Below are 14881 nucleotides of genomic sequence, written 5' to 3' on the forward strand. Positions count from 1 at the left end.
ATGGGGACAACGGGGGAAATGAGAGACTATTCACAACTCACCCCCCCCCGCCCGCCGCCCCCTCCCCCCCCTGGCTTACAACAACCAGGAAATCCTTTTTTACTAAACAATTTCATAGAAGACAAACTTGACGGAGTCCCTTAAAAAGCCAAGAACTTCACTATGGCTCCTCAGAGATAGCCTAAAAGCCGACGCAGACAGGACAAAAATATGTGAAAATCCACAATCATGAATAAAATGAAGCAACCCAAAACTCAAATGCTAACACCTTGAATCGCAAAAGTAGATCTGTTATTTGAACCGTTGGAAACACTGCGTAAAGTCGATACTCCTTTTTCATTTATTTGACACGTAAAGGCCCAGTCAAATGCAGGACCTTACAGTTAATCTGGCACAAGTAAACTGAAATGCCAGGCAAGCCTCAATAAACCACCATTCGTGATTTAAGATTGGTTACCCCCCTAACAACCTTTGAAAATAGAATTTCTAATCTAACTTATTAATGACGTTATGGACTTATATTGCAGTGCAATGAAGCCTTTAGTTCATGGATGTAGCACTAAAACTAGACCTTCTAGATCAGGGGGGGTTTTCAAAGTGTGGGAAGTGAGCCTCCCCCCTCAGAGAACATATAGAAGAGGCGCGCCGCCCCCCTCCAATTATTATTGCTATATTATTATTATTATTATTATTGTTGTTGTTGTTATAATGCAGGGGTATTCAATTGCATTTCAAAGAGGTCCAGTAAGAGAAAAATGTCATTAAATGCTGTTAGCGCTCCGTCTACCTCTCTTTGTTTTTAAGCACGCCATTTGAAATGACTCCGACTGTTTCTCTCTTCTTGTCTCGTGTCTTTGAATCTATCGTGCTCACTGATTGCCCCGATTTGATTGGCTGAGTAGCCTCACCTCCTTAAAACATTAAACAATAACTTTTTTAAACCTTTTTATCTTTATGTTTTAAACTTTAAAAAAAAAACATTTTTAACATTTTCAACATCGTGGATAAATCCTTATATGCTCCCGGCAACACACTGAACGTCCACTTTGCCTTCTTATTACACTCACCCCTACTTTAGTGGGAACAATTAGTCTGCGTCTTTGATGCGCACAGGCGGATGATGCAGGGATGCAATGCAGACAGGAATAAACGCAGATCATCCTCTGGCTGCAGCCTTGACCGGTACTTGCTTTTGATCAAAGTCAATGCGGAAAACCTGCACTCACACAGGTAGGCGGAGGCAGGGGCGGACTGGGACTAAAAATCAGCCCTGGAATCTCACCCAACCCAGCCCACCCCACCCAAATTGGTAGAGCACCCCTGAAGCTCTCTGGCGCCCCCACAGGGAGGCACGCCTCACACTTTGAAAACCGCTGTTCTTGATTGTATTCAACCTTCTCATCTACATCTGCAAGCCAACGCAACCCCTTAACAGACAATTAATTTCCAATGGTCATTTTAAGCAAATAATCTAGCAATATCCTTCCCAGGAAGATAAAAACACAGCTTTTCTGCCATATTTCGCAGGGATATACGTCTGACACTTACCTTGATTTGTCCTCTTCCCTCAGTCTTCTCCACCTCGGCTGAAACTTCTTTAATGGTTTTTCTTACAGCAGGGTCCCTGATGGCCTCTTCCTCTTCATGGGTTACCTTGTTAGGGTACACCTTTTTCTGTGTAAAGACAAATACATATATACAAAACATTTCCCAATATTGTGCATTTAGGGCAGATTAAAAAGCCATCAATACTCACCAAATATCTGAAGCTGTGTTTCCAGCCTTTCACATGGGCAAGCATATCATGCTGCAAGCGGGAGACGGCACAGAGTTTGCACTGGTAGTGTGGTGGGACAGATTTACTGGGGCTACGGTACTCCCACACATACTGAAGACCTGTAAACAAGTCATGATCATTTTTTAAAATCCATTTGATAGAAAGAGAAGAAGGTAAAGTAGATGTTTAGTAGGGAAATGTGCCCTATGCTTACCAATGACACACTCTGTGAGCCCCTTCAACTGTTTGCTGAGAGCGGGCAGGGTCTGGATAGTTGCCCCTTTGGAGAACACTGGAAAACACAACAGTGGTTAACACAAAGCAAGAGCTTTATAGTGACACACGACTGAACAACATTCCTGTCCAGAAGACTATTTCAGCGGGACACTTTGTTATACATTTATGGGGTGACCCCTGGGATCATAATAATCATAGTTAGGAAGACACTGAAATTCAGAAAGTGTGTTAGGTTCCAACACTGCCTTCATTGTCTGGTGATGACCAATTAATTAGAATTATGTGCGAACTGAACAACTTATAGAAACCCAAACTCCTGTGTGCCTTTGAAGCCAGAGGGAAGGACAGGAACAGAAGTTCTCCGCTAACCCCCATTTAGGCTTTGATGCAGGGCATCAGCTCCCGTAATGTACCGTCTCTCACTGTGTCAACCACAGAAGAATCAATTCTGTGTTGCACTAAGGAAGCAGTCCTAATGTTTGAACGCAATAAAAGTTTAGTAAAGGTTTACTTAGATAAAAAAAATATTAACAGCATTCAAGCCTGTGTAGCACAGGCAACTGAATACCACAATGAATACTGCATCCAGCAGTCTAAAGAAGTTTTTCTGGTGAGCAAAAAAAGCACAAGAGCACAAAAAGTGCAACAAAACTTGCAACCATTGCAGCCGCATGGTTGTATTACTGTATGTGCCGCTGCTTTAGGTGTCACGAGGGACTACTGGAGCTTATGGTGCTGGTCTTATAATGTAGCAACATTTTAGGAGAATGGGTTGAAATTTCTAAAATTGTTCAGAACATCTAAATGTTGAAAAAAAAAATCTACAATAGTAGCATTATGGCAAGAAGATACTGGAAAAGGTTTTGCAAGATTATTACTGCAAAACCATGTATGGCACCCAACAGCCCCCACCTCTGAGAGTGTCAGTCTCAAAAAGTGGAGAACATTCCACCACCCATGAAATGAAGCAGGGAAATCAACAAGATCTCAAGCTTCTCCTCTTAGCACTGGCAGTGGCACTGTGTATAAATGACTTACCTATATCAGCAGAATGCTGCGGCTGCTTTCTCTGTCAAAAGGAGGGAATTAACCCACATGAAGGAGAGAGACACATACAGGCATTAGTGACAGGATAAGACTTAGTAGAGGACTGATTATTCTTGTCCATGTCCGCCACACTATATATGCCATGGAGCCATTATTTTCCCATGTTCCCCAGGACGTCTGCATCAAGCAGCAACAGTCAAACAGACACATTATTAAATAGTGTCTGAATCATGTGAGAGACTTGATACACTTAAATGAAGACAAGTGTAATATTCAAACATTCCACAGTGGTCAAATGAAAGAAGCCTGAGATCAAGACCTCAGTAATTTCCCAATGAGAATGAAATTAAAATGTTGCACCAAGTCTTTGCTCTTCTTTTCCTGTGTTTTCTTCCACTGTGTATTTTGGCCTTACACCCATTGTGGGTGTGCATCCAAGTTTGACAGGTGAAGTAAGCAAACACAAATAACAAAACATTCACCCCTTTTTCCTAAAGAGGGGCAAATAACTAGCTCCTTCAAAACGTTGTAGCCTTGATTTATGTTTCTCTCAGGAAACCATCATGGCATTTACTCAACCTGAGACAAATTGAATTTCATAAGGGAATTCCAAATGTTCCATTTGGCGCAAATATCTCTCACGAAAAAGCAAATTCACAATTGTAACATTTATATTTGTTGCAATAAAGAAAAGTGCTGTTTATTGATAGTCTTGGTTTGTAGCGGGGGACTTGCATATTAAATGTAAAAATATGCTATTAACCGTTTTATTTTTTTAAAGAATCCCACAGGGAGCCCTGCTAAACTTTAGCCATTTTTGGTTCACAACAGGACTGCTCTCAGAAGTAAAAACTGAGAAGCTTGCCCTTAGACTTTGGTTCAGTGAACCCAAGTCTCAGAAATAGAAACTTTAAGCTGTTTCAGTGAACTGAAGAAATGTTGGCATTTTGAGGTCAACAAACTAAACTTTGCTAAACACAGACATTCCTTTGAATCACAATAGCGATAACAGGCCACATATGGAAGGCCAGGACCACTGAGTGGGCACGTTTTAAGCCTGAGAGCACACGGGCTGGCACCAAGTCCACCTGCAAGGACTGCTGTCGCCTGGCTCTCAAACACGCACCACAACAGCCAGTGCACATTATCATTAACACAACAATCATGGTTTCTTTATGAGAAGGCAGCATCATGTGCATGTTGTTATATGAGTTTAGTTTTATAAGTTGTGTTGTTTTCAGCTGAGTGCCGTCTTACCCTGTTATTTCTCTTTGGATTGGACTGCGGCCCATTTCTAGGTGGATGCTTGTTAGCTGAAGAATTAGCCTCCATTTCCTTAGTTTCTCTACTGTAAGACAAAGAAAGAGATTGTATCAAAAACATTTATAAACCAGGCAATTAATATTCTACATAAACACGCTCACATGCGTCCATGTTATCTTATCTGAGCAGAAACTCCTTGCGTTGTTTGGTTTCAAACATGGTTTCAACTGAGGCCCAGCCGAGGCTTAAATAAAACGGCTTTTTGTCAATCATACGCTAGCTGTGGACGCAACACGCAAGTCTATACACCAAATATCATATGTATCTCCACTAGTTAAAGGGTAATCTAATAAAAAACTTACCTGATGTATTTTAAAACAAACAGCGAGTTTCTCCAAGCACAAGGTCGGCAGCGCAGACTAGCTATGATGTTAAAAAACAAAGCAGCCTCGAAACCAATGGGCAAGCGGCGCTTCTGCCAGTTTAAAAAATACGATATTGGACAATTTTACCTCAGCATTATAAAACAAAAACAAACATACCCTCTTAATACATCTGTATTAGTGTAAGTTACACTAAATCATCCAATATCGGGCATAGGACATCTATCAAATATATAATTTACTTTATTAATTCCTTATTATAATATTGCTAAGGCACTTGTGAGGACAACTATGTAGTGCGTTTGTTTTGTGAGCCAGGGTATACCGTTGTAGCTTGTTGGAGCAAAATTGAACACTTTTATATTTCTCAGACACTTGGTGACAACTATTGTATTTTATTCATCTTTAATGAAAATTAAGTGCCTAAAACATTGTATAAACAGCAACAGGGTTCACAGCTAAAGAGGTTTTTAATTATAAGCCCCGCAGTGGCTGTGCCAACATCTCACCGGGTGCGTTTGATATGTACACACAGTCCAAGGACCCGACGCATCAGCACGAGATTGTAGACAGAACAATTTATTTCATATGTATTGATCATTTTTTGCAAGGGGCAACCTTTTAACGCTAGACACCGAGTGTGTGTTTGATGTTATATAAACTTACCACTACATAAGCCAATACTTTTTCCCTTTGGTAAGTAAAATAAACGATCTGTCCTGCATGCTGCTGACCATGGTACGTCATGGTTAGCTACAAGCTAGCTAACGTTAATACAGGTGCAGAGTTTTATTTTTAATTGAACGCTGTCCTAGTCTGACTATTCGGAGAAAACATTTGCTCTTTGTACTGTTTTTTCTAATAAATGTATGTTTACTTTTCTTTAGCGGTCCATTCCAAAGGTTGTGCAAATCTGAACTTTTTCAATATAATAATAATCATTTTCAGTACCATCCATTAAGGAGCGTTTCATCTCTTAGTTTATCATGCAAGGTTACAATCAACTCAACTAGAGACATGTGGTTTTTACTTGACAAGAACAGTATGAAAAATGGTTAAGTAGAAGAAACATGTAAACACTAAAGCATAGTACAAGTACCTAACATGTGTACTATAGTGGAGTATTCGAATAAGTGTACACAATTACATTGAAATTGAAATCAAAGCACTCATTATGTCACTTTTATGTTTTGGTTATGCAGACCGCAGTGTAGACTGCAGAGATGAAGTCCAAGAAGAAGAAGAGACAGGATGACTTCCAGAAAGTTAAGTTAAAGGTGGGAAAGACGAAACCCAAAGCTGATAATGCCACCAACACCAACTTCCGCTCAAAGGGAATTCATCTAACTGAACAGCTAAAGAGAGACACAAGCGGCCCAACCACACACAGACAGCTTGGTTTGAATGTAAGTTATTCACCTATGTTTCACTTGTATGCAAAAGCATGTTTTCACTACAAATGCATTTTTGGAATAATACAAATGGTATGCTTTCCCTTTTCCTCCTTCACCAGGACCTCATGTCACAACTCCACCATTACAGTGCCAATATCAAACATAGTGCCTTGTTGGGTCTGAAAGAGTTGCTGTCCCTTAATCCATCTCTGTTAGAGCAGCAACTCTCTCGCCTGGTTTCTGAAGTTGCAGCTGTTTTCACAGACAAGGATGGCAATGTTCGTTTGGCAGCTACACGTGTGCTCAGGTTAGGAAAGTAACAGTAATACAGAAATCTAATCGTACAGTAAAGATAATATAAGATAATGGCTTAACTGTTTAAAATGATGCTCTTCATCCAGGTTCATTGCACAGTCGGTGCCTGCAGAACGAGTGGCTCCTTTTTCCCCCGTCCTCAGTGCCCATCTCTCTTGTGCGATGACCCACATCGAGATAAGCATCCAGGAGGACGCCATGAAGATCCTTGATGTGTTGTTGGAACACTACCCTGCCCTGCTAGCAGCAAGGCCTGCCGTTCTCCTCACTAACTTCCTCGAGTTGATCTCTCACAGACAAGGCAGTGGAGGTTCCAAAAAAGCCCAGGACCCTAAGGCGCGGAACTGGACACTGTCAGTCAACCCTAACAGGACTGTGACTAGTCAGCAGTGGCGGCTCACTGTGCTCCTTAGGTAAGCACACAGATTCTAAAGAGTTAGTTACATTTGACTTCTAGCTGCTAAACTCTTGTTTTGTATTTCAGGCTTGGGCGCTTTCTGCAGGCAGTAGTTGAGGAAAGACCAGTGGAGGAAAGTGATATTTTTAGTCCAACTGAAGGAGTATTTGGCTCCAGTGGAGAGGGCCGGCTAATGCCTCTGAATCTCAACTGGGAAGAGCTCACCTACAGCAAGGTCGGGGTGAAGGTGTATGAGCACTCTGGGGCCAAACCAACTCCACGGTCCACCTTTAGACTCAGGTACAATACCACAAACTCCTGCAACCCTCAAGGAATAGGAATCAGAGACAAGATTTATTTTAACGTATGACATAACAAATACTTTACTTTGTTTGAGTTGACTTGAAATACTATCATTGTTATAGTAGGGCTGTACCTAGTTTGAGGTTTTGAAGCTTTATCCATTCAAATTCTAAATCTAAATTGAAATGCTGCGCAGCTTTTTCTTTTAAACTACATGCATTTGGTTCAAACCTGGTATTTGTGTACAGTTGCAGATAAAAATAAGGCCACATCAATATAATGTATGTATTAGTGTACTACTTTAAGTATTATAGACTTAGATTGCTTAGTTGGCTGGCTGTATAGGATTGTTTCTGACTCATGTGATCTGAACATTTTAATAAATTCAGAGTTGTTCAAAAATATTTTTTAAATTCCCAGTTAAACATATTATTCTATATATTATTTATGTGTATAAATATATGTTTAACATGTTCTTTATTATATTCCCTGGCCGTGTAGACCAGAGGTTGACACTGGACCCGCTGTGGGGGAGGATTTGGACTCAGCTGAGGCTGTTCAGAGCTTTGCAGCCACACTGGTGCCTCTCCTGCTGGAGGTGTGGGTGGAAGCCAGCACCAGTGACTCTCCCTGGAACAACTCTGAGGGCGCTCACATGCTCAGCCCTGATGCCATGTCAGTAATGTTCCAGGTGTTGTCTATCCTGCAGCTGCTGAGGAAACTGGCACCACAGCAGGAGCACCAGGATGCATTGGTGAGGAGAGGAAAAATATAACACAGTGGTCTTTTTGTACAAGAAAGTAGTAACTTAAAAAAATGCCTTTCTTTAGGATGCATGGTTTTATAAAGAATACCTGGGAGATTTTAAGCAGCACTTCATGAAGAACTTTCCCTATGATGCTCGGGACACACCCAGACATAGAAAGAAGGTAGATCTCAAAAGGTAAGGAATATTTGAGTGAATATGTCAAGAAAACATCCTTACTTATTGTTTTTGATCATCCCAGTATAAACGACCCAGGAACTGGATTCGTAACTTCAGTTTTATAAATCTTTTACTAACTTCTCTCATGCCACTAACTATTCCTTTAGGAGTAAGCAGACTGCAGTCGTCCCGGGGTTGACGGTGGAGCCTCTGGCCCTTAACATCACACTTTGCCAAGTCATGGTGTCCCTCAGCCAGAGACAAGGACTCGGGCGAGAGACAGACGGAGACTGGCTGACGCCTCTGAGGACGTTTGTCCGAGACACTCTGGGCAGCGGAGTGAAACTGAGCTACAGGCAGCTGCACATGCTGCTGGGCACTGTGTGGAAGATGGTGCTCACACAGAGGAGCAAAAGTAAGCATGTGCTGTGAGTTTGTGAAACAGTGTCTGGTTTTAATAGACACAAAAGCATGAGGTCAATGAGATTAGTGGAGTTCAATGTTATTTATAAAGCAATTAGGGACACAGGACAAATCCCCATGTTTAATAGATATAAGGTTTTTTCAGTGCTTTATGACAAGAGGATTTGTTAGTATCCTGATACTAGTGTTTTAAATAGAATATATTTGTATTGTAATATCAGTGTTTCCCCTAGGATGGAGTCGTAGCAGCGGCGCTAAGGCCCAGCAAAATGTGAGCGCGGAGCGCTTGGTATTTCTTAGTGCGTGCGAAGTGCGCCCCGCCAATATGTTTCTGTGTCTGCCAGCACAAGAAAGGCTCTTGAGGCTCTACATGTGTATTTTGCTAAATCACCTTTATTGAACATACAGTAACACAAATCTACACATCCACATAACAAACAATCAAAATAAAATGTATGCAATTTAATTATTTGAACCTGCTTTATTTGGGGGGGACATGCACCCCCGGGACGATTTTTTAAATGTTGAAGTGAAATGCATCAATCTGGTGCACTTTCAGCACAAAATGAATTTATGGATACAGCTCTCAACACTCAGATGAAAGGGAGCTGTATACTTTTCAATAATCCAAACATCTTTAGAATATGATCACAACCAATAACAAATCATTTAAACTTGTTTATTCTTATCTTATGTTACCTAGTTAGTATTCTTTCTTTTTCTTTATGCATATTTTACTAATCCCTCCCCTTTTAAACTGTTTTTTTGTACGGTCCTATAGTACACATTGGAATGATTTCTTAATTTATTTTTTACAACTATGTTAAATAGATAAAGGTGTGCTCTCTCTGAATGTACATAGAGGAAACACTGAATATTAACATCAATGTGTTTGTGTTTGTGCAGCAGTGACAGATGACCTGTTGGCAGCAGTGTACGTTTACTATAAGCAGAGGAACCTGACTCTACAGACCCGCTCTCTGCTGCTGTCTTTCTACAGCAAGCTCTACCTGCAAGAGCAAGGACACACACACATAGCAAGGTAACCTCTTTGTTGAATAGGACCTTCAAACTGGAGATTTAAAGCACATGCTGCTCATTGTATCACAGCAGTAGTAACATATGTAGGGTAACTGATTTGTATATCAATTTATTTTTGGTGATTTAAAATCCAACTAATAGAACGTTACTTTCAATACCTTAATAATGTTAATAATCTCACAAGCTCAGCTTTTGTGCATTTTGAGCACAGCCCAATAACTTTTGGGAAGTATTTGAGATTGAGCATTGCGTCTTGTATTGTCTACTTGAAATTGATGCAGCACAATATGAGCCTAATATGCAAAAGGTTGTCTAATATCGCAATAGTGATGTTAAATGCAATAAGAAAACAGATTTCAAAGTGCAATCACTTCTGCCATTCAGAATTAAAAAATAGTGCAAGAAACCAAAAACAAATAGCTTGTTACAATAAATATTTCCAACATTTTAACATTATTTAACTAATATAATAATGCAAACAATACAGAAAGGATGAAAGATATAGTTAACTTTAAAGTGCAGTATTCTACTCATGTCTCTCTCAACTAATGCAAAAATACCTGATTGCAATATTTCAATATATATGCGGTCATATATATAATGACGTCTAACTCAACTGATCCAGGAATATGTCTTCATGAAAAAAAAATGGATTGTTATTCTTGCTTGCAAAGGAAGTGGACGACAAAGACATTTTTGCCTTTGGGAATTTAACAACAGTACCCTACTTTTTTTGTGAGGCTTTTAAAAATGTAAAGAAATCATATTGACAAAATGTGTCTATGCAAAAATAGTTTTACGGACTCACAAATACAAATTCTTAAGTTTCAAAAACCTTTCGCTGCACCTTTCAATACCTGTTTGGTTCATGTGTGCCTCTGTATGTTATTCTCTGTAGGAGCAAGGTGCTGTGTCGTTGGTTGGCCTCTCTTCCTGTGCAGTTGTCCCAGCTGGGCCACCGTAACCCCACTCTCTCTGAACGACTCATCCTGTCCATCCAGGCTGCCGCTTCTCGAAAACACAAAGACCTGCTCAAGAGTCTGCTCACAAACGCCTGCAAGCTCTACGGTAAGCACAACTCGATCAGAGGCACAGACAAAACGACCAAGATCAGACCATATCAGATGTCATTTCTTATATTGAATTTACTTATCAGATTCATATTGCTCTAATGTTTCTTGTATGAACTTGTTGCCCCTCTGGACACATCCACTCAGCCTGTCAGGGGTTTTCCATCAGACGGCACATTTCTGTGGCAGCACTGATCAGGGTCAGGGGTTAACGTTTGAAACCCAAAGAGTGGTAGTAGAATAATAGAAAGTAATCTTTTCTTTTTCTGGTTTTGTTAAATACAATTCCAGATCAGTCATGACTTGCGCTTTAAGCAAGATTTTTTTTTTATTTCAATATTGTAAGAAATACATACTTCTTTTCAAATGCATTAACAGTTTAATATGAAAGAGAATGCAGAAACAATATTCATTTACTAAAGAAAAAAGATACTTAGTTACACCATAGTTTCCCTAGGCGGCGCTGTTACTGCGTGTTTCCCCCCCCACACAGCTTTGTATAAATGAACTACAACCAGAGGCGGAGAGCGGCAAACCCCTCTTCAAATCCGCTGCTCTGAGGAACGTCAGAAAGTCAAGCTGCTGTGTGACAGAGGGGGCCTGGAGTGGAGGAGGGAGGGGGGGGTCTGATAGAAACTGCCTCAGAGCCAGCAATTGAACCTCACAAGACTCCTTTTGTCTGAGCGCTTCAGACATCAGCATGTGCGTCAGAGAGAGGGAGAACACCACACTCATTATCTGAGCCGTCACTGTAGTAGCAGCTACATCCGTCTGTCCTTTTTTCTACTAACTTCAACACATTCTGGTTTTCCTGGTTTCACTTTTTCTTGATAAAGCTTCATCTTTCATCCCTAAAGCTCGTAATGACTTTTCTTTCTACGTAATAACATGCAAAGTGTGCGTCTCTGTGTGTGTGAAGACCCCCAGGAAGGAGTTGTGGTGCTGTTACCAGCAGAGTCCCAGCAGCGGATGGTGCAGCTCCTCTACTTTCTCCCCAAGATGTCCCAGTCTCTTCTGGCCAATCTGAGCTGCTGCTGCACCACCGGACGAATCTCTGCCGGCCTCGCCGCCTCTCTCATTCGTATTGTACACTTTAGGTGAGCTTGAGCATCCCCTAACACCTGCAGAGGCCACATGAACTTGTGAAAACGTGTGTTCCACAAGACACTCCTGTTTAGAAAAAGACCTTTTTGACAGTGCAGGAATGACCTTACTGCTGGAGGAACAGATAAACTTGTCAGGAAATGGTGTTGGAGAGTCAGAGCACTCTAGCCTGTCACCATCAGATGGCAGTATTGCACTTTCAGATAGAGTCCTGGTATTTTTCCCATGGGATGTGTGTAATGGGTATAATACAAAGAGCTCTTTGGGAGGCTGGAATGCTGCAGTCGTCTCAATGATAGTTATGTCTGCATGTGCCTCACGGGCTTCAAAACACACTTGTAATTCCCTCACATTTCCTACTGTTATGGATCCATCCTTCCCTCTCGACAAGGAACCATGTAATAACTATGTTTCTGTGCGTCCTTGTCCTCAATATGATTAATACTAATAATTACTTAAAAAAATGCATAGGAATGAAATTGTAATTTGGAAATTAAAGTAAGTGCTTGGTAGAAAAAGTGTGACTTTTTGAAGTTACATGATTTGCAAGCTGTGGAAATGTTTGATTCTCTTTGTGCTTGTGTGTTTTTTTTATATTATAATTAGTTGAATGTGTTCTCCAGATCATCCCTGAGTGGCTGGTCGGTTGGCAGCCAGGAAGCGGCTCTGGAGGACGTGAACTACATCAGCTTCTTGTTCTCCACCCTGACGGGCTTCTCGACGGAGAAGCTTGCCGCCCTGCAGGAGGCTGACGACGAGAGCATCCTGCCTCCCTCCCCTCTCTCACCCCTCAGCCTGTACCCCACCCCGATGGAGCAGTTCACACACCACTGGGATGTTGTTGAGGTGCGTTCACTGTCTTTCATATCACTTCCCCAAACCTTTCATACGTTCAAACTCTTACCAAAGCCGCTGCCAATCAGAAGCACTTGGGCGAAACATTAAAGAAAAACCTAGAAAGGATAAGGAGGTGGACGAAATGACATTGTTTTGAAAATGAAAAAGTGTTGATATTCTGGACAGCACTGTGGTCTCTCTGCGCCCGCTGGTCCCTCGCTGTCTCTCATATAGAGCTCAGAGGGGGGAAGCTTTATCGTGGCACTACGGCTAAGAGGGGAACCTTTATCGCGTTGCGCAGGTTGGACATGTGTGGTTATCGGGCATATGCACAAATGCTAATGAGAGCCCATGGCATGATGGGAGTGTGACATTTCTGCAAAGAAATTACAGTTAACGTAACTGTGCCCTGGGGCAAGTGTGTGTGTGAGCAAGTGGGGGGGCTTATAATCACTAATTCAGCTCCTCAATTAAGCCCTCAGATCCTGCCTTTCTCATCTCCCTGTCTGAGTCAATCACAGGCAAGTGGCAGGAAAGAGGCGGGGGGGGAACGGTGTGGCGAGGGGGGGCAACATTAAGAGATGGACTGTGTCAACTCTGGTTCAACTAATGAGACGGGATTGTTTTTAATGACGGCGAGAATGCCAACAGGTGCAACGTTCTGACACACAGTGGCCCGCGACTCACTGCTGCACCTCGGCTCGCTCTAAACTCAATTTGATAAAAGATTATGAGAAATGTGATTTGGATGTGAAGTTATGAGGGCAAAGCTGAGCCTTACATTTCACTTTTAGGAAGTTTGTTGCGGCTTTTTGTCGTCACCTCAGCAGGAATTGCATTCAGATGCTGTTTAGTGTATTTTGAGGTAAAGGCCTGACTTTATTCAGACAGGGATACAGCATAAATATCAGTGGTTTGATTATTGCAGGTAAAGCTGTTCTTTTCTTTCTTTTCTTCCATTTATCTTCAATATGATTACTGCTGTTTTAACCATCCTGTGTTTAAAGAAGAAAATGCATCTTTCCAGTCCATTGCCGTAAAAAGATTTCTACCAAAATCTAACAAGAAACCTTTATATCTTCCATTTACAAGCACAAAGCATTGTGGTCACGTTGCCTACATTTAAAGGTCTCTCCCTCTTGAAAGCAGTTTATCAGAAAAGGAATGATTTTGATATGAAATAATTTTGTTGTTTCATTCACAGGAAGTCTGCCACTGTCTGGAAACTCTGGGTTCAAAGTCTCAGTGCTTTGACATCGTACAAAATGGCATCTGCAAATACCTGGTAAGAAGTTTTGTTGAGTCGTAGTTTTTTTTTAGAGCGTGTTTTCATTCCATTTAGTTTTTTTTTTTTTTTTTGCTTTACTGATGTTTTATTTGAAAAACATGAAAACACGTTATTGACTTAACATCCTGTATATCTTGTGTGTGTGTGTGTGTGTCTCAGATCAAGTTGGGGGTAGTGCCTGACAGTAACTGTCAGGCACTACCCCCAACTTGATCTGAGACACACACACACACACACAAGATATACAGGATGTTAAGTCAATAACGTGTTTTCATGTTTTTCAAATNTTCCCGAAACTCGTAATTGTATCATCATCATCATCATCATCATCATCATCATCATCATCATCATCATTTTACCCCCCTAATTTAAAACCACATACCTGCAGATTATCTCCTCACTCATCCTTATTTTCGTACCGGATAGGAGGGTGTAGTTAGTGGCTCTTGTCACTAGATGGGGATAATGTGGCGGTTTGATGGTTTCTGTAAAGTTTTACAGCACATATATAAAAGTGATGATGGGGAAAAAAGGGTGTGCTTGGTGCTTGGTTAACCCTCCTGTTGTCTTCGGGTCAAATCTGACCGATTTACTACTTTCATCAATCATAACCTTTTTGTTTTACATTCGATTGCATTAAGGCTTTCTGATATCCTTCACAGTAGACATTTGAACATATACAATGGCTGATCACCACTTTCATTGGATTCTGGATGATTTAGTCAACTTTGAAACACCCATGGTGTTCCCGGTCAAAAATGACCGCCATAAAGAAAAGAAATGAGTAACCATCCAGATCAGATAAAACACACACACACATGCACGCACGCGCGCGCACACACACACACACACACACACACACACACACACACACACACACACACACACACACACACACACACACACACACACACACTCACGCACACACGCACACACGCACACACGCACACACAAGTGTTTTCCCGCTCTTATGTGCCCCTCCCCCCACATGGATCACACCTGGCACACACAATACATGTTCAGTGTCTATTCTTTGTATATTTACTGCAGTGTTTCATGTATACCAGTAGTCTGATA

The 14881-nt window shown here is 41.3% G+C and overlaps 1 protein-coding gene across 1 annotated transcript; it reads left to right on the forward strand.

Moving 5' to 3' along the window:
- The first annotated feature begins 5254 nt into the window (after positions 1-5254).
- On the forward strand, positions 5255-14017 carry tex10 (testis expressed 10). Its single transcript, XM_010779912.1, has 14 exons — positions 5255-5403; positions 5910-6113; positions 6221-6408; positions 6503-6829; positions 6901-7113; positions 7618-7870; positions 7947-8059; positions 8209-8456; positions 9371-9506; positions 10404-10573; positions 11495-11672; positions 12303-12525; positions 13721-13801; positions 13964-14017. Exons 2-14 carry the CDS (start codon positions 5931-5933, stop codon positions 14015-14017), a joined length of 2367 nt encoding a protein of 788 aa, XP_010778214.1. The 5' UTR covers positions 5255-5403; positions 5910-5930.
- Positions 14018-14881: the final 864 nt, after the last annotated feature.

This window comes from Notothenia coriiceps, unplaced genomic scaffold (assembly GCF_000735185.1).
Source record: "Notothenia coriiceps isolate Sejong01 unplaced genomic scaffold, NC01 NC01_scaffold00020931, whole genome shotgun sequence".
Classification (NCBI taxonomy): Eukaryota; Metazoa; Chordata; class Actinopteri; order Perciformes; family Nototheniidae; genus Notothenia; species Notothenia coriiceps.

Coding starts and splice junctions, on each gene's coding strand:
- tex10 (XM_010779912.1), top strand. CDS start 5,931: ATGAAGTCCAAGAAGAAGAAGAGACAGGATGACTTCCAGAAAGTTAAG. Junction 6,114..6,220: donor ACAGACAGCTTGGTTTGAAT/GTAAGTTATTCA, acceptor CTCCTTCACCAG/GACCTCATGTCACAACTCCA. Junction 12,526..13,720: donor ACCACTGGGATGTTGTTGAG/GTGCGTTCACTG, acceptor TTTCATTCACAG/GAAGTCTGCCACTGTCTGGA.